The 27598-nt window shown below is 39.5% G+C and overlaps 1 protein-coding gene across 2 annotated transcripts in view; it reads left to right on the top strand.

Annotated features, from left to right (window-relative positions):
* The window catches only part of P2RY8 (P2Y receptor family member 8), a 29981-nt gene extending 12901 nt beyond the window's left edge, over positions 1-17080 (top strand). The window contains exon 3 of one of the 2 annotated variants that reach the window (XR_004549402.1): positions 11805-11860. Coding sequence is in view for 1 of the 2 variants with exons in the window: in XM_034059946.1 (XP_033915837.1) it covers positions 15608-16681 (1074 nt within the window). In the remaining variant the exon portion in view is untranslated. Of the gene's footprint in view, positions 1-11804; positions 11861-15539 lie in introns of those variants that run through there. The other variant, XM_034059946.1, reaches the window with a different exon arrangement.
* Positions 17081-27598: the final 10518 nt, after the last annotated feature.

Below are 27598 nucleotides of genomic sequence, written 5' to 3'. Positions count from 1 at the left end.
CAGTAGCTACAAGACAAACAAAAGACAGACATTTAACAAAATATAAAACAGGTAGTTCACTCTTTGCTTTGGTCAGATTATGCATTTTAGCAGAGCAAGTAAGAACAAAGCAAGGAAGAAGTATGACCCTATTATTCCTGAAGACTTAAAAATTAGTATTTCATCTACAACTAAAAACAAATGGCAGTGGCAAGGAGTTGTCATGCGATGTGACCTAAAAATAGGAGACCAGTATAAACACGTGTTCAGTTTAAACAGTAGTCTTGTGATTACTGTGACAATTTAAAAATATGTCCTGTTGTCATTTTATAACCTTTAAAAAGAAAGGACAGGTTTCAGGTGATAAATTGTTAGGTGCTTTTTCTTTCTACTAGTCTTGGTAAATAAAGGACAGTTTTCTTTTACATTAAAGGAACAGGTAAACAGAACAAAGTAATAAGCCTCATTTTTTTTGTGTAGGGTAGTTTATAACATAACGGAGAAAAATGCTCTAAAAACTATCAGTCTACGCAGTGCAAATACAAGCGACTTTTATGTGTAGTTTATGGTACGTCTTAGAGGTAACATCTATTGAGATGGTGTGGGAGTGGTGGGAGGTCTGAACTGAGGAAACCGCTTTTGAAATTTGTTTTTGTTGTGTGTATAATGTTTTTTAAAGAGTTTCAGAGAATTGAAAGAGGAACCTGCACTGAGCAGCTAGTCCTAACTTGTGCAAAACTTTCCCTACATCATGTGATATCTTTTATCTCTGCACCCTTATCTTTAGCATCTCAGATGCTAGAGCACTATGGCTTTGCTCATATGCATGGCTGGCTGGCTGGTGTTAGAAGGGGGTGTGAGAATTTATTTTGCCTTCTTAGGCTGTTTTATGGTAAGATAATACCCAATCCTTTTCCTAAAGAAAATGGCTTTATTTTAAAGCTTAAAACTCTGTTTTCCTTTTCTTCCTCTCTGTATCTGTGTATAACAGTGTGGCAGAGCAAGAAACAGAGAAACACGCACAGAAAAAGAAAGGACACTAAAGGTGCTCTCCTGGAATTTACATTACCTTTATGTTTTTATTAAATACTTCCTGAGATTTTAAAATAAAAAGGACTTGGGCCTGTTTCCATCAGTTCCCTGAGTGAGTTTCAAAACAGTGTCTTTTTCCATCGTTTCCTTGCCAAACCACACTAGCCCTCCAAGGTCTGTAATGCTAAGTGACTATCAACAGGCATCGGTGGCTCCATCTCAAACATGTTGATGGGCATCTCCACTGATGCCACACTGCAAGGCAGGCTAGCCACCAAGTGCACCTGCATAAACCATGCCCCAGCACCAGTTGATGTGAGTAGGGCTGGGGAGACCATAGACTTGGCAGTTATATGGGAAAACCCTCAGACAGCCTAGAGCCCCTGAACTTCTCATGAGCTAGCATGAGCCATAGGTCCCAAAACAGAGCTGGGAACTAAGTAGTAGCACAGATTAAATGTCCTCTGCTGTTCTCAGAAGGAGAAGTGAGAAAGTAGTTGGTGCTGATCTTCCTCCAAAGCAAGGAAGGGGTGTTACTGTGTTTTCAAAAGCACCGTCCTGTCTCTACTCCTTCGAAGCTGAGGGCATCCTTTGGGTGTCACAAGAGAAGCTGGCTGCTATGGGGGTTGCAATCATGTTTCAGCCACCGCCAATGCATCAGATGGCTGCTACTGAAGGAGTTCCCAGCAGCAATTCTCCTTCAAGATCTATGGCACTACAAGAGAGTGAAAAAGGGAACCAAAACCTTTTGACAGGGAAGACCTCATGAGTGCCCAGGTTTCAAGTTTTCTGATTTTGATCAAGTCTCATTTCTCATCAGATATTTCCATGTATTATGCATTTTTTGGGGGGGCCAACAAATTGCATTTTTACATTAATATATTGCTAATAGGTTAATCAGCTCCAGGGGAGATTTTTGGTCACTGGAACATGCTTCTCTGTGCCATTAGCTCGTAAGAATGCTCCCTGGTGCAGATTTTGTTTGTGCTAGCTGACTTCTCCCCACCAGTTCCCAAGCAGCCAGGACCATGGCAAGAAGGCAAAGCTGTGTGCCATTACCCTGCTAAAGAAGCCAGATAGCATGAGCAGAGGCTGCCTCTGGCCAGCCAATCTCTGCAGCAGAGAACTTCCCCAGACACATGGTTTATAAGTACCAAGCAACACTAGTAGTACCAAAGGTGTTCTCTACCTTCAGTTAGAGCAGCAGCTCTTCTGGAGACAGCAGAAGGTGTTTTAAGAAGAGAAGGGATTCCTCCACCTTGAATGGGTTGCTTACACAAGGAGTCACACTTGTGGTGCCTGAACATGCACATCACTCCATGGCACATTTGTCCAGCTTGTTTAGGGATACTTGAGGAGTTTTGTCTTGAATTGTTTGCTTTCACAGCTATTCTTCTATCCCAAGCACATTGCTGCCATATTTACCATCCTTGTTACGTGATTGATGATACGGTTCTGCAGTTACAGCCTTCAGCCCATGGAAAGTCTGTCTCATTTGTTGATGTAGCTGAATTGTTTACTGGATGTGACACAAAGCTTCCTGTAATGCAATAATACCGATCCTTCAGTGATACGGCCTATTTTGGCAGGGCTGTATCAGTGTGTCCTATGGCCATTCCATTTCCTATAGAAATTTCTCCTTTCTTTCATGAGGCTTCTCAGACGTTTAAATTAGGTCAGATTCCCAGTGAAAACCAGGGCAATCAGCCTTAGCATTTTTACACCTTTTATGTATCTGCAGAGATGCAAATGTCTGGGTTTTCTTTTTTTTTTTTTTTTTCTGGCTGTTTTATGTGATCTGCTTTGTACACTTCACACGTAGAAGCTGTTTGTCCAGTTCCTTCCTGGACCTTATTAATACCTTTTCCTGTCCTTTTTTCCTAAGAATACAGAGGATTTAATAACATTCCCACCCTAAGTATGTGTCATCCTGAACTGTATGTTTTTCTGTGCCAACTGGCTTTCTCTAGTCTTTAGTTTAAAAAGTATAATCTCAACTTTTAGTAACAGAAGCCTTCACCTGTTTTGGTTTAGGCAAAACCATAGTTCCCTGACTAGGTGCCATCTGCAGCAAACATTTCCTTTATTCTTAGTACACTTACATCATTTTTCTATGCAACTGTCTTCAATTTACACACTGAAGCAGCAGGAATGCAGTAATATTTCAGAGCACATCATTTAGAGGTCTCTATAGCTCCTTTCTAGGAGCCTCCAAAGCACTATCTCCTATTGCTCTATTGTTATTAGTGTCTTCTCAGAGCATGATTGTACCAGTCTTCAAAACTACCTTAGAGTTCTATATGTATAAAGCCTATAATCAGCTCACCAGCCAAGGGCTAGAATTTCTGGTTTTTATCAGGTGTTTTAATCTGTGCCACTGAAGGACCATCTGTAGGAGCTTTTTCACCAGCTTGCTGTTCCTTTGTGAGTAAATGAGTAAATGTCCATCCTCCTCAGAAAGGCAGGGACTGTTCACCTGCAGTGGGACTCCTCCTTCATGATGTGTTTGCAAGTTTATTCAGTGTATTTATTTTCTGCCATATTATTTAATTACTTTTTTGTGTTAGTAGGTTTTAGTGGGTTAGGAGGAGTTCAATTTCCTTTTCATTTTAAACTATTTGGGTGAAGGAAATAGGGTTTGTTTTGTCACTTTTAAGTGCCAAAGGGTAAGAATGTTGTGCTTTCTTTTCCCAAACCTGAATTCTCACCACAGTCAAGCTCTCTGTTCTGCAGATTTGTTTTGAGAGGTCATGCCACCCAGGGCTCCTCTTCTTGCTCTTACAAAGCCATATATTTTGCTTGAGGTTAGACCCCAGTCTCAGCTAAACCTCAGATAAACCTCAATAGTTAGATCCACAGCCAGGAAGCAACTAAAAGCAAATAATTAACTGCCATTGTCTCACTGAATTATACCACATCTTATGTATATAGATAGCTACATTTGGAATCACCTACAGCTTGCATTTAAAATATATGGATTTGTTTTATGATAAAACCTGAAAAGTTTTAAGTTCTTCAGTCTAGAGGTCAAGCTAAGTAAATTTCAAACACCTAATGCAGTTTTGTGTGTTTGTCCTTGTTGCTGCACTTCACAGATGTAGCATAATTTTTCAGGTGGCTTAATTTTGGTGTCACCTTAAAAGGAAATTCTTTTTGAATGTTTTGGACCTAGTGAAACTCAGACGTTAAATTTAGTCTGAGCACTTTTTACATGAGGATTTGGAGCTCCTCTGCTGTAGGAGGAGCTTTCCTTTCGTTTAAAAGTTTATCCTACTAGCGCTTCATATGCAAACAGCAGAAAATTTTACTTGCAGTTATGAAAAAAATTTAAAGACAGAAGAATGTTATCAGTTTTAGCTATATCATGAAACAAAAAAAATCAGACATTATTATATATGATCATACAATATCATAAGATACATAATACTGTGCACATATACATATGTACATGCATATATCTATACGATTAATCATTAATTCAGGCTAAAGCATCATCTGATAAAAAAGAGAAATTATAGCACTTGGAATGTCAATTTTGAGGTTTATACACATCTCAGTGTGTTGTACCAGTGAAAAAAATATGTATAGCATACATATATAAATCATGTTTAATATATAATATATAAAATCAGTATCATAAGCCCACAGATGGTAGCCTCGCACCAGTTGTTCCTCAGCCAAGGGGTCTGGTTCCTCAGCCAACCCGCCCCCCCTCACCAGGGGTCTGAAGCTGCAGTTCCTCTTGTACTGAGCAGGATCACTATTGCAACAACACATCATCAGTAGGGTAAAACTAACCTGTCTCACCCATCCCAAATCTTCACTTGCAAAGCCAAGCCATCAGAATCAATGTATTATAATGATAATATCATGCACAATATTCATTATGTAAGTTTTATAAATAAGAATGTTTGTCTTTCCTCCTGACAGCCTCCACCTCTCCTTTACTTTGCTGGTGTACCCTGCCCTGAGCCAATGCCTGCTTCAGAATCATGCTAAGACTGCTTTCACCTCATACCAGCCTATGCTGCTTGCATGTTGTTCCCATTTAAAGTACCTTGGTGGTGTTTATTTACCTTAACCATATGGGCAAGCAGACAACTCATGGCAGTGACAAAGTAGGCCATAAGGTGGTAGTATACTGGCTGTAGTATATAGAATGCCCTATGGAACAGTAATGAATACACTTTCTTACACAGTAACCTGGAGCTGTTTTGAAAAACTTTATCCCAGAGAGGTGACTAACTTCATTTGTCTGAATGAGTGAGGACAAATACATAGAGTGGCTGATGAGATACCTTTGCTTACATAGCAAGAATGTGTTTGCTTGCCCATACGCTTGAAAACAGCAGGCCACACATATAGGTAGTAGAAGAAATTGTGAGATACAGATTTTTTACAAATGAAAAGCCTAGAACTGGCTATAAGTCAGAGATAAATGCCAAGGTCAAAAGTAATAGTTAAGACACTAATTTTTAGTGTGCAGGTCAATAAAAAACACCCTTCAAAGCACAGCATCTCCACTTTCATTTTTTTTCTCAAGACAGCAAGATACCAGTAATGACTTTTAGAGCACCAATGATCCAGATATCTCAGGGTATTTTTCTAACAAGAAAGAGGAAATCAAGTAAAGCCAATAACAAGCTGTTGCAATGTATTGTCAGTTTAAGAGCAGAGGCTGGCTCCCCCAACAAAACCAGCTGTAGAACACATTTGACTTCTGCCTGTGATTATTTGATATGTAACGCTCATAAAATAACGTATTAGCATATATCTTGACTATAATTTGGGAAGTTATATACTTCTCAATGCAGAAAGAGTATTTTAGGCAAAGACAGTATCCAGTTTTTGTCTTATTTAAGATTTAAATGGATGGATTTAAATTACCTAAGTGCAGTGAGGGCTTGGGGTGAAAACCAAAGCCTGAATGTGAGGACACCTGCAGCTTGGTTCATCTGAAGAGCTGAACTTTGCCCTACTGCCTCAACTGCACTCTAGTACTTTCAGAAGAATTAAACAGTAGCAGATGTGGTTTCAGGGTGCTATTCCTGTTGTATTTCTTTGTATTAGTGTGATAGGTCAAGTTGTCAGAAGGAAACTGAACAAGAGGTGAAGCTTTTGTTAGAAATTTTTTTCTTTTTTCCCATTTTATAATCTGAATTTCTGTCTGTTACAGTCATACTTCTAATTAGTATCAAACTGTCAAACTGCAGAGAAGTCAGGAAAACATGCTAAGTAATAATTATGGTGGCTCTTTCTTTTTCCCTTGTGTCCATATATAAAACTGCTTTTAAAAATAGGTCATACAGTATATCTGCTCCTGTAGTTACCTGTTTCTGAGGTTCCTGCTGCGTATGCTCTATGCCTTTGTGTACATCTGCTCAGCACTGTTCAGGCACATGTGAATTTATACTGTGCCCTGTGCCAGACACAAGCAGTGCAGCTGCAGTTATTGATGCTCAACATAAGCTGTGAGTTTTTTCAGCAAAGCCAACTTTCAGTTCCTTCAGCACAAGAATGAAGTGAGTTTGCATGAGCTTGGACAGGGTGAGCTGGCTTCTACCTGCTGAGCAAAGAGCTCTGAGGTGCTGTGCACACAGCACAAATCTGCCTCAGACTTAATTTGGATTTGCATGAATCCTGGACCTGCTGGACTGGTCCTGGGATAAATCAATGCTGTCATGTCATCTGGGGTCTGTAGCAGTACTACATGTGCCCTAAGTTGCTGGGTCATTTTGAGCTTCTTGTCAACCAACACCCCCGAGTCCTTTTGCTCAGGGCTGCTCTCAATCCATTCCCTTCCCAGCCTGTATCTGTGCTTGGGATTGCTCCAACCCAGGTGTAGGACTTGCACTTGGCATTGTTGAACTTCATAAAGCTGGCATCAGCCTACCTCTCAAGCATATCAAGGTCCCTCTGGATGGCATCCCTTCCCTCCAGTGTATCAATCAAACCACACAGCTTGGTGTCATCGGCAAACTTGCTGAGGATGCATTCAGTCCCACTGTCCATGTCACCAACAAAGATGTTGAACAGGATTGGTCCCAACACCAATCTTGTGTTCCTGAGAGGCACCATTTTTTGCTAATCTCCAGCTGGACATTAAGCCATTGACCACAGCTCTTTGCGTGTGGCCATCCAGCCAGTTCTTTATCCACCAAGTGATCCATTCATCAAATTAATGTCTCTCCAATTTAGAAACACGAATGTCATGTGGGACAGTGTAAAACATTTTGCACAAGCCCAGATAGATGACATCGGTTGTTCTTCCCTTATCCACCAACACTGTGGCCCCATCATAGAAGGCCACCAAATTTGTCAGGCATGATTTCCCCTTAGTGAAGCCATGTTGGCTGTGGCCAACCACCTTGTTATTTTCCATGTGCTTTAGTATGGTTTCCAGGAGGTCCATGATGCTGTTGGGCACCAAGGTGAGACTGACCTCTAGTTCCCTTGGTCTTCCTTTTCTACCTTTTCAAGTGAGCGGACACTGTATCAGTCCCAGTCATAAAAAAGAGCTTCCAGTAGCCCATTTTTGCATCAAAGCCTTCCAGTAAGAGGCACAGATTGACAGGAAGCAAGGCTCATTCTTCTGCACATCTAGCCTTTCTTGCCCTTTCAGGAACAGAGAATCAGATACACAAGAAAGCTGCCCAGTGCATGTCAATTTAGCTCCTATAGAGTCCCTAGTCTCATGTATTTTTCAGCCAAGACTATCTATCTTCAGTACGGCTGACGTGAGAATCACTTCTAACTGATGTGTGAGCCAGGAGAATACCCAGTCTGCCAGGACCTCACTGCCAATACATTGCATGAGACTTGTGGAGAGAGAAGAGCAGTTGATCCTATAGCTGGGCGTTCAATAAAGCCTAAATAATATGTGCTGAGCACATACAGCATATGACAAACAGAAGACCCAGTAATTTTTATACTGGGTCCTAGCTGTGGAATCTTTGATACACAAAGTATTTTACAGTCACAGAAAACTTATTGTAGGTTTTGGTGCACAGGTAGAATGAGTACAGGTAAAATTGTGCATTTGGTCCTATTATGCACCAATTCATTTTCACACTGAAGCTGGCCTGGTTGTTCCAAAGTGGCAGCGGTCCAAGTGTGAAAGAGGACAATTATGTTTTAGTGGACTAGTTCAGCTTTTGACAGAATCCAGGCAATTACAGGCTTCCAGGAAATCAGGATCTGAATCAACGGGATGTTTAAAATGGAATGGATTCAGCTTCAAACACCTGCATTACAATGGAAGTGACTACATATGAGCCTGTTACAGTTACTGGAGAACAGCCCAGTTCAGTCAGTGGCATCCACACTTTCCAACTCACCCTAAAATAGACTCTTAGATTTTCATGGATGCTAAATACACACCTGTAGCAAAGAATAGGCAAGAAAGTCTCTAGTTATACCCAAATCCTGCTACCTAATGCTACTGTTTTGGAAAAAAAGGTCGCATACTCATATAGAACTTACTTAACAAAACAAACAATTCAGCTTGTATTTACAAGTCACCAGTTGCTACATATCCAACATGGACTTTTTGGGACAGGTCTACTTATCTTGGAGGTAGTAAAGATATTTTGTACATACTGAGACCAACTAGTGGAACTAGTGGAAGAAGACCTATCTGAAGATGGCCTGCATGTTCAGCCAAGTTCTTTGTTTTACCCCTAACAATATGGTTTACAATTTCTGGCCCCTGTACATTACATGAATGTTAGAATTACTCTACATTCTTTGTTCAAACATTTCCTAAATACCATGTCAAATTATCCCTTCAGCTACACTTGCAAAACTTGTTCGACTGTCCTGTTTGTAGACTCCATCATATGTTAACTCAATCAACAGCTACAGACTGCCATAACCTTTTTTATTTTATAATCTATAAAGGCAATCTTCAAAAATAGGCATGCAGCTTTATCTCAATTCCTTTGTGCCTTTATCAACTGAACAGGAGAGGAAACATTCAAAAAGGGCTTTCACAGAAAAGAGAGATGAAAAGATAGAAAGTACAGATTTTAAATAGAATATATATAGATATATGTGTGCTGTAAAATGCCAACCAGGCCATACAGATTCAACACAAGGCCATCAAGCTTTCTGAATACTGAGGGGATTCTCTGCTGGGAATCTGCCCTATTGTCTACCACAAACACCTTGTGCCAGCATTTGAGGACAGAAGGGAAATGACTGAATACACTCTTTCCTCTGACTTTCACAACAGTTATGTGAGACAATTACTTGTAGAAGTAGATGCAGACCAGAAGCCATTGTCTGTCAATCCTGGATGTAAACAATATCTGAAAGATTTAAAATTATAAAGGAAATCAGTTCATGTGTTATTTAAATTCAGACTTGATCGGGCACTTTTTGCAGTCAAAGTTCTATAAAAACATAAATCTTCACTATCTTCCCATAACTCAAAGGCAAGCTACCTGCAGTAGGGCCCTCTGACACAGGATAACTCCACAGTACCAAGATGTCCACTAGAGTGGTTAAAAGGAGCTTTGCAAGAGCTGGTTCTTTATGGCCATGCACCATCCAACAAAAATTGTAGTCTAATGAAGTCAAGGTTCCCCACCAGGAGTCATCAATATTTCAGTAACTGTTTGCATGCATGTTCTTCTTCCATGATATGTGCAAGTTAGCATTAGCCCACCAAGGGGCAAGTTACCTTGTGATGCTGGGAGATAAGAGCATGCACATGGGCAATAACTGCAAGGTATAAGTTGTACAGAATGAATTCCTGAACTGTTCTGTTGAATTCTTAAAAGGTGTTGCCATAGCTTTGCTAATCCTTTTAAAAATATCAAGTTTGGAAAAATTTAGCTTACTAGGAAAGTCCAACATATATATAGTATTCTAGCCATTACCCCATCAACAGGAACCTCTTTAAATCCACTTGAGGATGTTTGCTCTGCCTGAAATTTAAACCAGCCTAGACAACCTAACTGTGGAACTACACAAGTTGTGTTTCAATTGACCTAAGGTTTTGCTCACAGAATGCTGACTATCTTGCACACCAATAAAGGAAACTGCAAACTGCTTCATTTTGTACTGTAACTAGCACGGAATCGCTCTTCAGATGCAGAGAGCTTTTTATCAATACCAGCCCACAGCCATACTATTTCCATAAACCTGACTGCTGCAGAAATGAACTTTTTAAAGACCACAGTGACTAGTTTCAGTCTGAACGGGGTTATTACACAGATGATAGTGGCTGGTTTTATGCAAACGTTATCTAAATTAGGGTGAACATTACTAACACCAGCACAGAATCCTGGCTTTGCTAATTTATGGGTAGCAAAGATGAAGTTTCAAGTGAACTAAATATCGGCTATCAGCAAAATAGTCCAGGACAGACACAAGAAATGTGAAGAAAGTAATTTACAGTTAGTTTTACTGCTTAGCTACTTCTGAAGAAAGAGTACAGTATTTCCTTGTGATGTTTCTTTGCCTCTCAAGTGTACATTTAGTTTTCATACTCAGTAAGTCTTTCTTGTTGAATCTTGGAAACTGCTCACTTGCAGTCTCAGGCTGGAAAAGAGAAGCACTTTCTAATAAGCAGAAAGGATAGGATTATTTTTCTTCTCTTTTGAACAAAGTTGCTTTCATCTACGTTGATATAGCTAACAAGCTCAACAGGCATGTACTCCTCCACTACACTAAAGATGGTAATGCTTCTACGTTTTTCTTACTGAAAAGAGGTTTTTACCTCTCAATGTGAAATCCTTGTGGAGAGAATACACTCTTGTTTTGCCTTGCCTAACTATTTGAGGTCAGAGCTATAACCACCATAAGGTTTACTTTGACTAGGTGTACTAAGATAGACTGAATTTTGTCTCCACAAGAGTTTTTGATTAATACAGTGATTATAATGTAACTCTTTCATTGTAAAAAATGTGCCATATTTTGCAGTGAAGCATACATATTGTTTTCGATGCTCTTTATCTGAATAATATTTGGTGAAAAATAAGAAATAAAGAACAGTTTTATCTTTCTAAAGTGAAATACCAGAGAATGTCAAGAATACTGCAGCTAGTAAGATGTTTTCAGATTTGTTTTGTTTGCTCCAAGTGCTTGTACATATAAGTGCACAGAGTGTAAAAGTCTCATTTCCCAGATGCATTTATTCTTAAAAGAAGAGAAGCTAAAGCCTAGCATGAAATAACGCCCTTGTAGTAACGTAACTACAGGCTCAGCAACAGTTTCTGATCTTTGCAATATACTCAGAACGAAACAGCAGAAACAGAAAAAAAGAAATTGGCAAAAAGAACATGGAAGGCCAAATACAAAAAGGTTTCTTAGAAGACTTGGGTTCAGATCTTGACTGAGGGAACCAAACACTTGTCTTTTAGAGGTGTAACCCCACAAGCTAAAATTTGCATAAAAGTTATTGCAAGGGTGAGAAAGAACCATCCAGAAAAAACTGCAGCCTCTTTCGGTAAAACCCCTGTTCAGTTTAAGGGTGCAGTTAGAGATGCACTCATTTACATTCTTCAGTTTGGTGAACAATCTGCAGAAGTGTTTCTCTGAATTGTGTCAATGATGATTTAGGAACAATAACTGAAATGGGTTACAGAAGGGCACTTTTTCTTCTTCTCCCTGATATTAAACCCCTTACTCTATCTAGATATCAAAGCTTTTGTCACTTTTCCTACAATTTGAGATGATTGGTTCCTGGCTCCTTTCTTTCCAGGTCCCTTCTTCTCCTCATATTCAGTCGACAATAGAAATTAAGCGTCTGTTGTTTGTTTTTGTCTAATATTCTTTCATCTCACCAGCAGTTCAGACAGTCCTGAAGGAGTTGAATCCCCAGCAGGAGCAATACACACTGAGGGTCACTGAGTCTTCTCCAGTGTTAGCTACATTAAGGTAAACATAAACACCCTCACACTTTCGATTTCTTTACTGCTTTGTAATAGTATCAAAATGAACACGTAGAGAATTTATTAAAAAATAAAAATAAAAAATATATTCTTCAACTACAATTGCATTGATTAAAACCTGCTGATATTATTTCTCTAAGTGCTTACAATAAAATCTGTGCTTTCATTGTGCTTCATTCTCAATCTGCAATTCAGTTGAAATTGCATTTCAGTTTGCAGGGTTTTTTCCTTTAATTTGAAACAAGCCATCCTATATTCTTCAGCTGGAACAGTGAGTTTCCAAAAGTGTAACTATATCAAAGAATTTATGAATTTTTGATTTTTTTTTTCTTCTACACAATAGTGCTTTGACAAGTAGCAACCAAAAACTATGAAGCAGAATGAGTTTTAGATGGCTGCCTGCTGCATGAGAAGTTCTGAGGTTTATTATTCCATCTCAAATCACAAAACAAATTATAAAAATTTTAATAAAATGGTAATTCTGTTTTTCATTAAGCTCACAGGCTTTTCAGTCTTTCTCACATGTGCACTTGACCGACAACAGGAAAAGATGCAAGAGAGGAAACACACCAGTTTAGTTTAGTTGTCCCCTAAAAAGGAAGTAGACACATCTTTATTGCTACTGTTCTATGGCAAAGAAATAATACTCTTCTGATTTTTTACTGCTTGATTTTCCGTATAATCTTTAATGTTTTGTCATTTTTTGTCGATTAGAGAGAAAGGAATTACTGTTTCTGTCAAAAAGGCACCAAGCAGCTGTCACCTTCGCTTACAGTTACAGCTTGGATGAAAACCTGTGTTATTGAATTTCTAAGTAAGTGAGATTTCTGTGCAGAGTGCCATGAGCCAGTGAGAAGACAAGCAAAAAAAATCCTACCTGGATTTAGCAAGTGATACTTCAGAGGCTGTAGTACTAAGATAAAACTAAAATACATCCATCCACTGAATGTTTCAGAAATGAGGCCAGCAGAAAAGCTTAACATTTCTCTTTGTATCTCAGAAGCCTGGGGACTGATGTAAATAGTAGTAAGACAGGATCTTCTCACTTGAAGAATCCTCACTAAGGTTTTTTTTCAGTTTGCCCATATGTCCCTTTGTTGTAGTTTAAATATAGCTTTCTCCAACATAAAAGCAAAAGATATTTATGTAATAAAACTATATTTTTACAGATTATGGATATGAAACCTCAGCTGAGAGTTGATTTTTTACAGTCCATGTTGTTTTAGAATCCATGCAAGCCCCACTGATTTGAATTGAAAATCTGAAATTGAAAGGAAGCAACTCATAAAATGTAAGGAGAATCTAAAACTCAGAAAAATTACTTTCTCATTTGATTTATGACATTTTTAAGTTAAATCACAAGATGCAGACAGAGACTGTGGTTGCAGTGGGGGAAGAACATAAAATTACCCTAAACAAGATGAAAATATAAATACAGTATTAACTAAACCCAAATAGATGCAATAATGGGAGAGGTAAAGTACGCTAATCCTACGTTGTGGTCCCAGCAGCTTTACCTGGGCATTTAAAAAGCAAAGCATCACAAATAACAGTGACTTATAGCAGGGATTTTGCTAGGCCAGTAATCCTGAGCAAGGAATTCAGAATTAGAGCCCCAGAAGGATTTGGCAAAAGGAAAGACAAAGTTGGAATAAGAATTTTCTGCACTACCCATCTCCCCAAGAGGATTCTTGCTCTCAAGAATGACTTGCAACAAGTCTTGTTTACTCTGCATGTTCGGTCTTCCCCTGCAGAAGACACTAGCGAACCATTGCATCATTTTTATTTTGCTCCTTCTGATAGACGTCTTCCTTACTACAGAGATTGAAGACTATGCCAAGGGGACCTGCCCTTTTTGGAGAGCTCTTGTAGGCACTTGAACACAAAGTCTGGTGCCTTTCAAGCCCTGTTCAAAAGGTGCCTAAATTTGAGAGGCGCTTGTATTTTACTGATCACAGTGCTCCACAAAGGCATAAAAAGGCCTTTAGCTAGGCCATGACACAGTTTTCATTACTGCAGCAGCTAGAAAAAGCAAGTTTAGAATCAGCCTTAATCCAAACCTAAACATGAGGTGTTCAATAGTTTTATGATCAGTGTGACAGACTTAATTGAAATTTTCACCTGTTCCTACCTCCCAAGTACATGCAATTTCTATTGGAACAGTATCTAGGGTTGAAATCCCTTATCCTGGGAGAGCAAATATCTTTCACTTACAAAGCCTTATTAATAGTGCTCTGTAGGTACTTTCATATAAATAAAAAATTCTGTTTGTTTTGAGAATTTGTAGGGTTGTTAGGCACAAAGGGGTGCCACTTGAGAAGGATTTTAAGGAAAAAAAGTTCATGAATATGTATTTAATATAGTAAGTCATAGATAAAAGTGTTCTGTCAAACTTCTTGGATTTTTTTCCAAGGGCTTTGTGTCAGTGAGCCATTTTCCAAGTTCCTCTGAAAACTGAAGAGTTAGTTTTATTCTTGATACAGCTGTGCTGACAAGAACAAAATTTCATCTGCAATGGATTTGGCTCAAAGGGCTTTTTGCAGATGTGATCATGTGATGTGCTCATTACTTGCAACATGTTTGCTTTATGTCACATGCATGATATGTTATGAACACATCTCTGATTGTTTTGCAATTCCTCTATTCTTGTGCCTTTACCTGGGCTTCCAACAGCCCAGCTGGAAGCTCTTGGAAGACTGGCAACATTAGTTAACATCCCTTGTTTGATACTGACTCTCCTTCCGAATATTTCTAGCTGACATTTGAAGCATTATGTTAGATTGACCAGATCAAGAAACAACAGAAATAAGCCCCCACTGAGCTTCTTGCTGCTGTAGCTATACTTTTTCTGGGTCTGCACTCCTTTTATTTTTAGGATTGAGTATACCTTTACTGCACAACAGCCTTCAGCAGACTTCACCTTCACCAGGTATCAGGAATCACAAACAGCTATTTTGTGAAAGGTCTAGCAAGTTACTCAGTAAGAGCCTCTGTCAGAAATCACAATTTTTGTCAGAATGGTTACTTCCAGCTAGAGTCAGCCAGCACTAAGAAGAACTTTATGAAAGTAAGCATGCATGCATGCATATGGCACATTGAGGCATGAGTTGTTGCTTGCAGCTGCTAAATGCTGCTATGCTGTATGAAATAAATGAGCTAAACCGTAACTTTTGTGTCTGCCAAGAAAGATCTATATAGGCCAGCCAGGGAAAGAACAGTTTTACTTTGCAGACTGCAAAACTGAATCCAATTTCGCAGAATTACAGGTGATCCCAAAAAGACCACTGCAAACAGAACATTTTTTAACAACTTAAATCTTGCAGAAATTGAAACTCAATAGCTGTTCTTTTTGTTAAAAGAGGGTTTCTTACTTCTGTAGGCCTGGTCCCTTCAGCCTGTAAACCAGTCCAAGCGAATGCAATGGTGGTTTTTATATATTCCTTTTATGTCATGAATATACCAACAATAATTGATTGCATGTTCTCCTTTTCTCATTGGAAATAAAAAAAAACTCATAAAAATATATAATATGTCAAACTACACAGGGTTTTGGTTTTTTTTTAGTTTGATTAATAGAAGTACTTTCTTAATTTCTGTTTTGACATTTCTCTCGTGACATTCGTCCTCTAGGTTTTTAAGCCAAGTGTTCATGATATGATCCAGCGGGCTTATAGGGATCAACAACCCCCTTGTGAATAATGGTTAAAAACGGATCCCACCTGGACAGTGAAACACTGGCAATGCTCCAGAATAAAGCTATCTCCATCACCCTCCCAGCTGTGTATACCCTGGTGGCTTTGATCAGCATCCCTGGCAACTTGTTCTCCCTTTGGGTACTCTGCTGGCACATCAAACCCAAAACACCTTCTGTTATCTTCATGATCAACCTAAGCATCACAGATCTCATGCTTGCCAGCTGCTTTCCCTTCCAGATTTCTTATCACATCCAAAGCAATCACTGGACCTTTGGCAAGACTCTTTGCAGCCTTGTGACTGTGATGTTCTACTCCAACATGTATTCTTCCATACTGACCATGACCTGCATCAGCATCGAGCGGTACATGGGTGTAGTATATCCCATGAAGTTGATTAAGTGGAGAAGAAAAAGATATGCCCTGGCTGCCTGCCTAGGTATGTGGATGTTCTTGCTATTAGCCTTCTACCCACTAGAAAGCACGGATCTGACCTACGAAGTGAAAGAATTGGGGATTATAACTTGTTTTGATGTCCTGAAGTGGGATATGCTGCCCAACTTTGCAGCCTGGGTAGCCTTTCTCCTCACGCTATTTGTAGTGCTCTTCCTCATCCCTTTTGTTTTAACAGTTGGATGCTATATTGGCATAATTCGGAAGCTTATTCAGACATCGAGCAGATATGGTAACAGGCAGAAGACTAGATCCATATACCTGGCAATAATAGTCCTTCTGGTATTTGTCACCTGCTTTGCCCCCAATAACTTTATCCTACTTGCGCATATGATCATCCGCCTGTTTTATGACAGGAGTTTGTACCCTGCCTACAAGCTCACCTTATGCTTCAGTTGCCTCAACAACTGCATAGATCCCTTCATTTATTATTTTGCATGCAAAGAATTTTACCAGAAATTTGTAGAAGTGTTTCGCCCTAAGGTTCTGCTCAGCGACAGTTTGGAAACAAGAAGGGAAAGCTTATTCTCTGGAAGGACCATGTCAGCCAGGTCGATGTCAAGTGGACCTATGGATGGCTTAGAGGGAGTAAAGGTCTATTTGCAAAGGCGAGAGAGTGTTTTTTAGCCTTAGAGATCCCTAGAAGAAAGGCGTGAAATCCCTGAGTAGGCACAGAAAACATTTTTTGAATAGCTACCCTCAAAATACCTTGCTCCAGTGACAGACCTCAAGCCATACTCGTATTGTACTTCAGTATTTTCTGCTAAGAAACTGAGATGTTGGAGGAACTGAGTTTATTCAAGAAGGCACTGAAGCAAATCAAGTATTGATTAATAGGTATTGGCCTGGAATTAGTCCTACTGCATGAAAGCAAGGGATAAGTTTAGAACAAAAAATACTTCCAGGTTGTACGACCTCAGTGTTTAACCAAAGGCTTGTGATTCTCAGTGAATGTGAAATATTACTGTATATGAACTACAGCATACACTGAAATTGGATTTGGGGTGAGTTATCTTTATGAGCAATGTGCTGAGTTTTTTGTTTTTTGGTTTGGTTTTGTGTTGTTTTTTTTTTTGTTTTGCTTTGTTTTTTTTTTTTTTTTTTCTTTTTAATGTACTGCTTACTCTCTTGTATTCCTATAAAAGAATGAGAAAAAATGGCTTGTCATTCTGCCACTAATGCACAATGTGTGCCCACTGTGAATTTACCACAACAGTCACCCAACTGTTTATCAGAACCAAACCATACTAACCCTTGAAAAGGTTAGGTCGAATTATTTATTTCAATTTTAAACAGTAAAATATCTCATACAATGAAAGGAAAGCAAGAGCTAGTAATGTGAGACTACTTCAGCTGCTGAGTGGATATTTTCTTGTGTTGAAGTTATTAATTTCTCAGGAGAGTGGGGAGCAGTTGATTTAAGAAAACAGATTTTTTTTTACATTGACCTACTACAGTGACAATGCTGCTGCTCTTATGCGATTGGCATCAACAAGTCATTTTCACCAATTCCCTACAGGCTATACACAGAAGCACCATCCCCCTTAGCAGAGAATTTAGCTTTATATAGTGTACAGTCAGCAAGTTTACCTTTCTTATGCTGATAGTTTTGATTATTAACCAGATTTTCAGCTGGATATATAAGAATTCAACCACAGACTGGAGTGATTCTGTGTCAGCAGAAACTAGCTAAAGCCCTGTTCCTACAGTCAGATGTCAGAAATGTACTTCTTTCAAGTAGACAGAAATAAAGGAAAAAAAAAAAAAAGAAAGCAAGGCTTGAGGATGGGAGATGGACCAAATACTCTGGAAACAGGTTATGGCAGATTGATGTGCAGTCCTGTGTTTGGGACTCCACTCTGAAATATCCTTCTCCAGCTTGTTTGTATATGCTACGTCATGTTTTAATCATTTTCACAACTCAACAACTGCCTGTGTTCTTGGAAAGACAACTGCTACAGAATATGTGCTGGGGACAGAACAAGGCAAACTTTTTTCCGTAGTATTTACAGCTTTTTACATGCCTTTGGGCCTCACTGGCAGAGAAGAGTAAATAAATACTTGAGAGTAACACATGAGCTTCCCCTCACAAGCAAGAGAAAGCTATACGGTATCCTTTTGTGCACTGCCACTCCATCCAGTGCTGAGTATGAGGCTGTCTTTGACATCATGGGTAGCTGGTTCAGACATCACATGCTAGGTCTGCCTGGAGCAGGCCTGTAGTGATTTCTGAGCTCCTGTGCCTAAGTAAAAGGCAACACTCAAGGCCCTTAAAATCTGACTTTTTTCTTTGTGTATGACATGATTAAGGCACAATTTTCCACCACTAATCACCATGAGTTTCTTCATGATAGAAGCTGGATAACCACAAAATCAATAGTGAAATATTTGTACGTCCTATATTCTGCTAAAGTATGGTCAGTTATTGGAGAAGGATAAATGTGAGTGGACCTAGGACTACCTTTTAAAAGCCATCTGAAGTGCTTTGTGGCATTTCACAGTGTTGGTTTTAATTGATCTGCACTTTTTCTGCCCACAAGACCAACCCTAGTGATATAGAACCTGTTCAAACCTTCCCATCAATTTGTCTGGAAGCTATCCTGCACTATCAGCCTCTGTGCTGTGTGCATATGTGCCGTGAGATGAGCTTGCTACTTTAAATCACCTCACATGTGTTAAAAGGGAGTCCACTGAATATGTTTCTGTATGAGTCCGCCTTGCTGTGCAAGTCCCTTCACCATCCACTTTCACAAAATTCTAGCTTTCTCGCTACCAAAACCGTCTTCAGCATTTTGCTGTGGCAGGAACATTTTTGGAGGTTATACTGAAATCTCTCTCCTTAAAATTTATCTTTTACTTTTTTTTTTAGCATGAAAGTATTTTTACAATGAAAATCATTACTACTTCTAGCTCAAATGCAGATTTTCACCCTGTTTTATCTTGAACCTGATCTTCAAGCACCTAGTGCCTCCTAAAACATGCTGCAATGTGCCTGATCTGCAGATGACACCAAACAGAGCCAAAAGGGCAGAAACTGCACTTTGGACAGCATCTGCTATGTTTTGAAAAAAACTGAATTGCTCCTTTTGCAAAAGAGAAAAGATGCTCACAACTGACTGAAAATGTTCTCTCCAGCCTCACACAGCTCTTCATAGCCTTCATCCCTCTTCAGACATTATCTAAAAGGCAAGAGGAACAATGGCCTATTCAGGTACCTCTTTCTGCCATTTTACCAGCTAGCCTTTAGTCAGCTCGGATTAGGCAAAATTCCTATTTGTGTGAGTGTGATTATTCCTTGAGAAAGGAATATCTAAATGAACCAAACAACCGCAATCTTTCAAGTTTGATGGTGTACACTGTGAAGCTTTGAAGAGGTTTTTTTAGAGATGAGGAGAAGAAATTATTTTTACAAGTGTTCTTTCACACTGGGCCATGTCCTACTGGGGCATCATAAGGTAGCAAGACTTCTACCCTCCTTTGTCAATGAGCTGACATACATGTATATACATATAAACATGTACACATATATGGAGATTGCCATTTTAGAGGTTATTGAGAAGTTCACGAATATATTGCCTTTGGCTTAGGGAATATGGGTCCTGAACAACATGCTTACTTAGTTGCCTCTGTGGTTAATATAATTTTACTGAGAAGACACAAATGTATAGGCTTCTGTTTGAGTTTTAGGCGGTGGTTTTCATGTTTGGTAGGGTTGTTATTTTGTTTTAATTATTGTTTAGCAATATAATCTATAAATGTGCTTGGACATTTCTGTGTACATAATAAAAATAAAAACCCAAACCAAACAAACATAAAAAGATCACAATTTAAGATTTTTTCCTTTGTTTACACCTGTCATGTGAGAAACTTCCAAGCTTATCAGAGGGCAGGGAAACCAAGTTATGAAATAAAATTAATCCATTTCCCACTGCTATTGGCTTTTTAAAAGATTTCTGTATGGATTTAATTCTCTTATTTTTCCTATGCTTTTTGAAGTTTATTATTTTTCTTCTCATATCTTTTATTTTTCTTCTTTTTGTATATCTATATCTTAGAAGCTGGCTTTGGCATACCCCCTTCACATAAATTTTAAAAGCAGCAATACTTGAATGAGATGTTGGCTAACTTGGAATCCTTCTCCTTGCTCAATAGGTGCACCAAATACATATATATTTAAATTTCAGTGCATTTCTGAGGAGGGCTGGTAGCCATGGGCTGTCCCACCCCAGTCAGGATCAGGGCAGCCCCAACCCAGGCACTGGGCACCTCCCTGGGAACAGGGATGGGCCAAGGGCAGGCTGGGACACGGGCTCATGGGTGGGCCTGGTCAGCAGGACCCATGGCTGGGTAGGGCTCTGGGGAGCTGGAGTTTGGCCCTGCTGTGGAGTTGCTGGGGCAGGGGCTGACACCCCTGACACAGGGTCCTGGGCCCTTCGCTGGGCAGGAGGAGCCCTTGGGGGACTGGGCAGGGACAGTCAAAGTTGGTAGTGCCTTGATAAACATTCCTTAGGCTGACTATGCTCTGGTTTGGGTTCAGTGTCCGTTTAGCTACATCTGTGTTGATACATGAGAGGGACAGAAATCATCCTAACATCACTCAAATCTCTTTTTGCCATTTTTTCCAGTTCAAAGTGTTTAAAATAACATGATGTCTATACAGATAACTACTAGAGTAGTGTTTCTCTAAGGAGATAATTAGGGTATATGCTATATACCCACAGGTGTGCATGATAGTATGAATGTTTGAGGGTGAATTTCAATGTCAGTACATGTGAAATTGATGCACATGGGGAAATCCAGTAATAGCTTTGTATACAAAATGGTGTTTCTTAGCAGTGGCCACTCTGAATCATAAAAACATAACCCCTTGTATCAGCTCAGCATTGTGGAAATACATGGTTTGCCCACACCTTGCTTACTTTGTGCACTTCTGGTCTCTTCATCACAGACAGGATCTACAAGAACTGGAAAAGGTAAAGAGAAAGGCATGTGGGATAATCTCGGGTATGAATTTAAAACTTGTGAGTTAAATAGTTTAGGGCTCTTCAGCTCAGAAAAGTGACAATATAAGGTAGGATAGAAAGTAGTCTACAAAATCCTCAGTGGAGTGCAGAAGTTCATCAGGACAAGTTTCACTGCCTTTGCCTAAGCAAGAATTGGGGAATATCAAACTAATGAGATCTAGGCTTAAAACCAAGTTAGTATCTCTTCTCACAACACATAGTGTCATTGGAGAATATCTTGACAATAATATTGTGTTTGCACATAGTACATGGTTCCACAGAGAGACTGGAAAAGCACCTGAAAAAGAAATCCATTAGACATTACCAACAGACTCAGGAAAACGCATAAGGTTAAAATGGTCAGAGGTTGGAGGAATACTAAGGGGAAGTGACATTACACGATTGCCCTGTAATTAAATCCATCTGAAATAAAGAGGAACTTGCTATTGGAATAAATCTTGTACTGTCTTTTCTCATTTATGCGACAGTTCACAGTCTTAAAAGGAGGTATTGAGAGAAAAGTTTCAATCATACTGTTCATCTTGATATATTTGGATTACTTTCATTCTGGATTAAATTTTTGTAAGTGTTCTCTTGTCAAATCTATAAAGTGTACTCATAGAGAGCATAATAAGAATATAATGCTTAGCTGAAATAGCATTTTTAAAGCTTGGGTTTTCATTTGACAAAAAAAAAACAACCCTGCCTGTCTGAAGTCTGAGCTCCTGTTGAGCTCCTGGTCTTTCATGACTTTGTTCAAGTCTTATGGCTGCTAGTATTTTTAAGTCTAAACAGTTGGAATATGTTATCAAATGAGAAGACTTTCAGGCCTTTTAATTATAAAACATGAAGTTCAGAGCTGCCAGACACAATAACTTTGTAGCTTTTAGCATAAATTACCTCTAGCTCCTGCTTGACTGTCCTCACTCATGATAATGTCCTGCAGTCAGTCTTTTTCTTTCCTTCTGCAGAAATCTGCAGCACTAGGACACTGATTGTTCTGTTTCCCACTTTCTGCACCACTGCCCATATGACCTGGCTCTGGCAATGCCACAATTACTCAGATGAAGAAAGCAAAGGGCACATGCTGTCCTGCTAGGAGCTACAAAGGCTAATTGTCATTTGAAGCTTCTTCCAGGTGTTCTACACCCTTAAATGCTGTTGTTGGATCTAGTAATGTACCAGGAAAATGGCATTTTGTTGAGTGCCTTAAATCTGAGGAAACATAATGGTTTGGCTCCTTTGCTGCATACCTGAGCAGCCTTGTCAAAGGAGAAAAGGCAACAGACTTGAAGTATAAAGAGATTCAAGCTAGAGAGGGGAGAAGGGTTGAAGAAGTAATCTCTGTGGCAGCTTGGGGTAGAAATACAGTAAATGAGAATTTGGAAAGGGATCCAGAAAGTTAGTCTCTGCAAGAAGACATCTGCAGCTGGAGAATGTCTGTAAATAGTTTTCTTCATAAACAGCCAGTTTCGTTTTAGAAACGTGGAGCCCTTTCAGCGTGAAAGCTGGAAGCAGCAGCATATCTCCAGGTCTCTGCTCAAGGAAAGGAATGTGATTAACAGACAAATAAACCACTACCTAGATACAGAGCAAACATCTCACAGAGGGACTCATATCTCTGGAAATGTGGGTTTGCCAAGAACAAAAGGTGCAACTTATCTGATCAAAAGTAGATATGAAATACTGCTCTAATTATCTTATTGCTTGGCAGCATTCACACTGACTGCCTCCTCTGTTTCAAAAACCTACATGGCAGCTGCTTTGGCTACTTGTTGCATTCAGACATCCAGATGTTAGTAGACTCTCATGTTATCACGGACCCACAGCACAAAAGCAGTGTTAGTATCCCAAGACTGTTGCCACCTTCTTCTTGATAGATGTCTGGATTTTGCCATCTGCATGCTTGTAACAGCAGTTTGTTCATCTAATGTTAGACTCATGGCCAGGGAAATAATATTCCTGGGGACCTGATCAAACACACGGGCTGTAGGTCTTTCTCACCTTCCCAGGCTCATATGCCTTCAGAAAATAAAGGAAAATAATGATGTTGAATAACCAGAAGCCTCTTCACATCATTTACCTCTACACAGAGTCAGTTCTCCTTCTCAATTAGAAACTCTCTATGGAGGTACAATGGCTGTTTCTCCTTCAAAATTTTCAGTACTGCAGCACTGATGGTTCAGTTTCCCCTGTTCCTTGTTACTGTCAACAAGCTTGCTGACATTCTTCCTTTCCCTATTTCACCATGCATTCCATACTATATGTAGAATTCATCTGTGCCTCACTCCATTCTGATAATGCAAACTACTTTGTACACTTTCACGTAAAATGTCTGTACATTTGAGGCTTCTTTACCAAGACAGGTATTCCCATGTATTGCTGCTAACACTACACCTTTCAAGGATAAAAAATAAGATAAAATACAGAAGATAACTTTTCTTAAAGAGATAAATATGCTCAGATTGAGTAGATAGAAGATACAAAAAAGCTTTTAATCTTACAGTAATTTTTATTTTCATATTCAATATAGGTATTTGGGCCACAGGGTGGAAATATTCTTGTTCTTACAATCATGCCAATTTGCTGGAGGAGCTCTGTTACAAACACATCTTAGCACCTATTACTGTGTTTATGATGTCTCTTTAGAGCCCCAATCTCAATGCACCTCTCTCAAGACACTGCTAGACCTACTGACATTAGCAGTAGCTCTGATTGCCCCCATATGTACAGACATGCATGCATACCTAGTTATATTGAGTAATCCTTTAGTCCTTAGAATTTATAGCTCACTACAGCTACCTGAAAAATTAGTGAGCAAACTCTTAGAAAACTTATGGGATGCACTGCCCTCTTGTGGAGATTTAAATAATGAACATACGAGCTCCACAAACGTTCTTGATCTTGGAGCAATCAGAAGTCGTTTTCTCGAAGAGCTTGGACTAGAGCTGAGGCAATAAACCCTCTCTTCTCTGCATCTTATCCTTATTTTCCCTAACTTTATGCAGTTGTCTTTGCAGTAATCATTATACTGTATAAGTAGGAGGAAGACTTGTTTTTCTTACTTAGGCAAATATATATTTGTATCTCACATTATATATATATGTGTTTTATATAAATACACATACATATAACATGTTCATGTTGTGTATTCATTATGTACATGCACAAATATTTTCTGAAAATATTTATGAACTTTTCCATGTGTTTTTCAAACATAAACAATTCAGAAACAATGGTCTTCTTTACGGACTTCTCCACCTTGCAATACTTTCTCTGTAGCAGAGGCTAAAAGCAGTTACTCTGATTCCCTGACATCCCTTCTTTAGTTATTCTTGGAAGTAAACTCTTTACACCATTTAAATATGTTGGCCAAAGATGCTTCACTGGGGCTTGGATAGTTATTTCTGTTTTGCTAAAAGATGCTTTGTGAATGGCTATGTTCTACTCCAGGGCACTGCTAAGCATATTTGATATAACTTCTCATTGTCCCACAAGGCATGGGGCTGCCTGAAAGATAGGCCAGCATTCCTCCTGTTGTGATGTTCCTGTCAACAGGCTGACATTTCCTCAACAGTTGTGAAGTTTCCTCACAGACAAGATACTACGTTTTTTGATAGCTATGTGGGATAAATATCTTCAAACTAAATACACGTAAAAACATTTACAGGGACATTACATACTATACAGCCCACATATTTAACTTAAAATCTTATTTAATCTGACTTCCTGTGGCTTCCCCAAAACACTCCTATGTGCTTGTAACACCACTCTACTTCAAACAGAAAGGAAACTCTGCGAAGTGATCAAGTAGACACACTAAGCTATTGCAGGCCTGCCAAGTTGTATAGAAGAGGAGGAAGGAGCATTTAGTCCTGAGCTGGAAAAAACTGAATTTATAGGGGTTCTTAAAAATGGACTATGGGAACACAGGGTTAAAGAATCAGACTGGTGAAAGAAATCTGGGGTACCCATTCTGCAAGTGCTCCTCAAGTCTGGAAAAATGACTCTTGAAAATCTTATGATTTTCTAGTAAAACTTCAGCAGCACTCCGCAAGAAACAATGACAAAACATTTTGAGAGCTAACATGTACTTCTGTTTTATACACCTTGAAAGGATCTGAACTTACCAAAAAAATCTAGAACACCACTTCATAACCCGCAAATTTAGTTGGAACATGTAAAGCAATATGAAAAGGAGATAGACTGTTACATGAAGCAGGTAGTTCTTTGCTCAGAAGACTGCTAGCTAAGTATCAGTTGTACATAAAATGATAAAAATAGAACATAGCACAGGTGCTGTTAAATGACACAATAACGTTATTTAAGCAGAGGAGAATTCCAGATGATTAGGCGGTGAAAGAGAACCCATCTGTAAACCACTGTTGTGGGTTAAACACAGTCAGCCACACAGTCTCTCTCTCACACCCCACCACTTTCTTTCCTTCCCTCCTCCCCGGATCCCTGAGGGATGGGGAGGAGAATCGAAAGAATATAACTCCCACAGGTTGAGATAAGAACACTCCAGTAACTAAGGTATAACACAAACCACTACTGCTGACACCAATAATAAGAGAAATAACAAGGGAAGAGAATACCATACTACCCGCCAAAACGAGTCAGGCCCAGAAGAGAGTGTGTCCTTCCAGGTAACTCCCAGTTACCTCCCTGGGCATGACATGCTGTGGTATGGAATACCTCTTTGGCTAGTTTGGGTCAGGTGTCCTGTCTTTGTTTCCTCCCAGCCTCCCCTCCTCCCTGGCAGAGCATGAGGATCAGAAAGTCCTTGGTCAGAGTAAACATTACTTAGCAACAACTAAAAACATCGGTGTTATCAGCTCTGTTCCCAGGCTGAAAGTCAAAACACTGCACTACACCAGTTACTAAGGAGAAAAACTGACTGCTACTGCTAAACCCAGGACAATACCTAATCTTCTTTTCCCTGTAATAATAGAAACAAGAGATATTTCATGAACTGTGTAGACACACTGGACTATGGCAAGTATTTTAATGGCAGAAAGGCAGTCCTTGAAAAACCAAGTCTTATCTCTTGGAATTATTGAGGTTATCATAGAAAAACCAAGCTGCCTTGTAAAAGATTAAATGTTCATCCCCTTCATAGCAACAGTCCCTGAATTCACTAACTTCTTCACAGTGGAATGCATTATTCCTCAAACAAGTTGATCTTGTGGTTGCACAGGTGACTCAGCCAAATAATACACCCCTATTGAAATACATACACTCATCTGGGGTACACATAAAAGTAGGCATAAAGTTTTGATTACCACAGTGTTCTTTACATGCTTAGAAGTATTACTGTAATGGGCTCAGTGTAAATGCAAAGGCAGAAAAGCAGAGAGGTCAGAACAAAAATGTTGAGGAAAGGTCTTTGCAGTTCAGAGCCCTCTCTGCTGTTTTTCTTTTGCTCAAAATACCCCAGATACTTGAAAAAGACAACAGTTTCATAACCAACCTTGGACAAGCTAATCTTTGACTAGTGCAGTCAGCCAAGACAAAAACTTTCCTGATAACTGCCAGTACCATTGATCGTCACCTCGGTCAGCTTGCTGCAGCCTCACACTTGTTCTGCCTGATGCTTGCAAGGCTGCTATGGAGCAGTTAATGATGATTACTCATAAAATCTCTTCCAGCTGTGGTGATGTAGTTTGGCTTTTTCTCATATGGTCCAGAGGATGGCCATGAGGATGATCAGGGGACTGGAGTACCTCCCATATGAAGACAGGCTGAGAAAGTTGGGGCTGCATGGAAACCTCATAGCAGCATTCCAGTATCTGAAGGAGGACTACAAGGATGCCAGAAAGGGACTCTTCATCAGGGACTGTAGTGATAGGACAATGGCTTAAACTTAAGAAGAGGAACTTCAGATTAGATACAAGGAAGAAGTTCTTTATGGTGAGGGTGGTGAGGCACTGGAATGGGCTGCCCAAAGAAGTGGTAAATGCTCCATCCCTGTCAGTGTTCAAGGCCAGGCTGGACGGAGCCTTGGATGATGTGGTGTAGTGTGAGGTGTCCCTGCCCATGGCAGTGGGTTGGAACTGGGTGATCTTAAGGTCCTTTCCAACCCAAACCATTCTATGATTTTATGATTCTGTGACAAGACTCTTCCTACCCCTGTTGCACAAAAACGCATTTTTCCTAGTTGGCTCTCTAGCTATCCCAGAACTATTTTCAGTATTACGGATTTGCAGAAGACAGCTGTCTTCATTCACAGTTGTATTTAATCCAAGCATTTTATTTCCATTTTCAACTCAGTATAATTTCCCTAGGTTCACAGTATTTTTTTAAACGTCTTTAAAGACAAATTTTCAATTCTGCTTTCAAGCCACTGCCACCCATTAAAAATATATATAGTTTCAAAATTTAAATTCTGTTACTTAGGGCGATGTACAACCTGTGAGGTTGTGGTGAATACAGCATGATCCCCATGCACCACGACAGCAGCAGGAGGCTCAAAGGTGGGGGTACCCCAGAAGCCCCACAGGGGCAAAAAAAGCCCCCTGCTCCAGCCCTTCCTGCTCCC

Source organism: Melopsittacus undulatus, chromosome 2, assembly GCF_012275295.1.
Source record: "Melopsittacus undulatus isolate bMelUnd1 chromosome 2, bMelUnd1.mat.Z, whole genome shotgun sequence".
NCBI lineage: Eukaryota > Metazoa > Chordata > Aves > Psittaciformes > Psittaculidae > Melopsittacus > Melopsittacus undulatus.
Note: the sequence above shows the minus strand (reverse complement) of the source record. Positions and strands in the feature narration are given on the sequence as shown.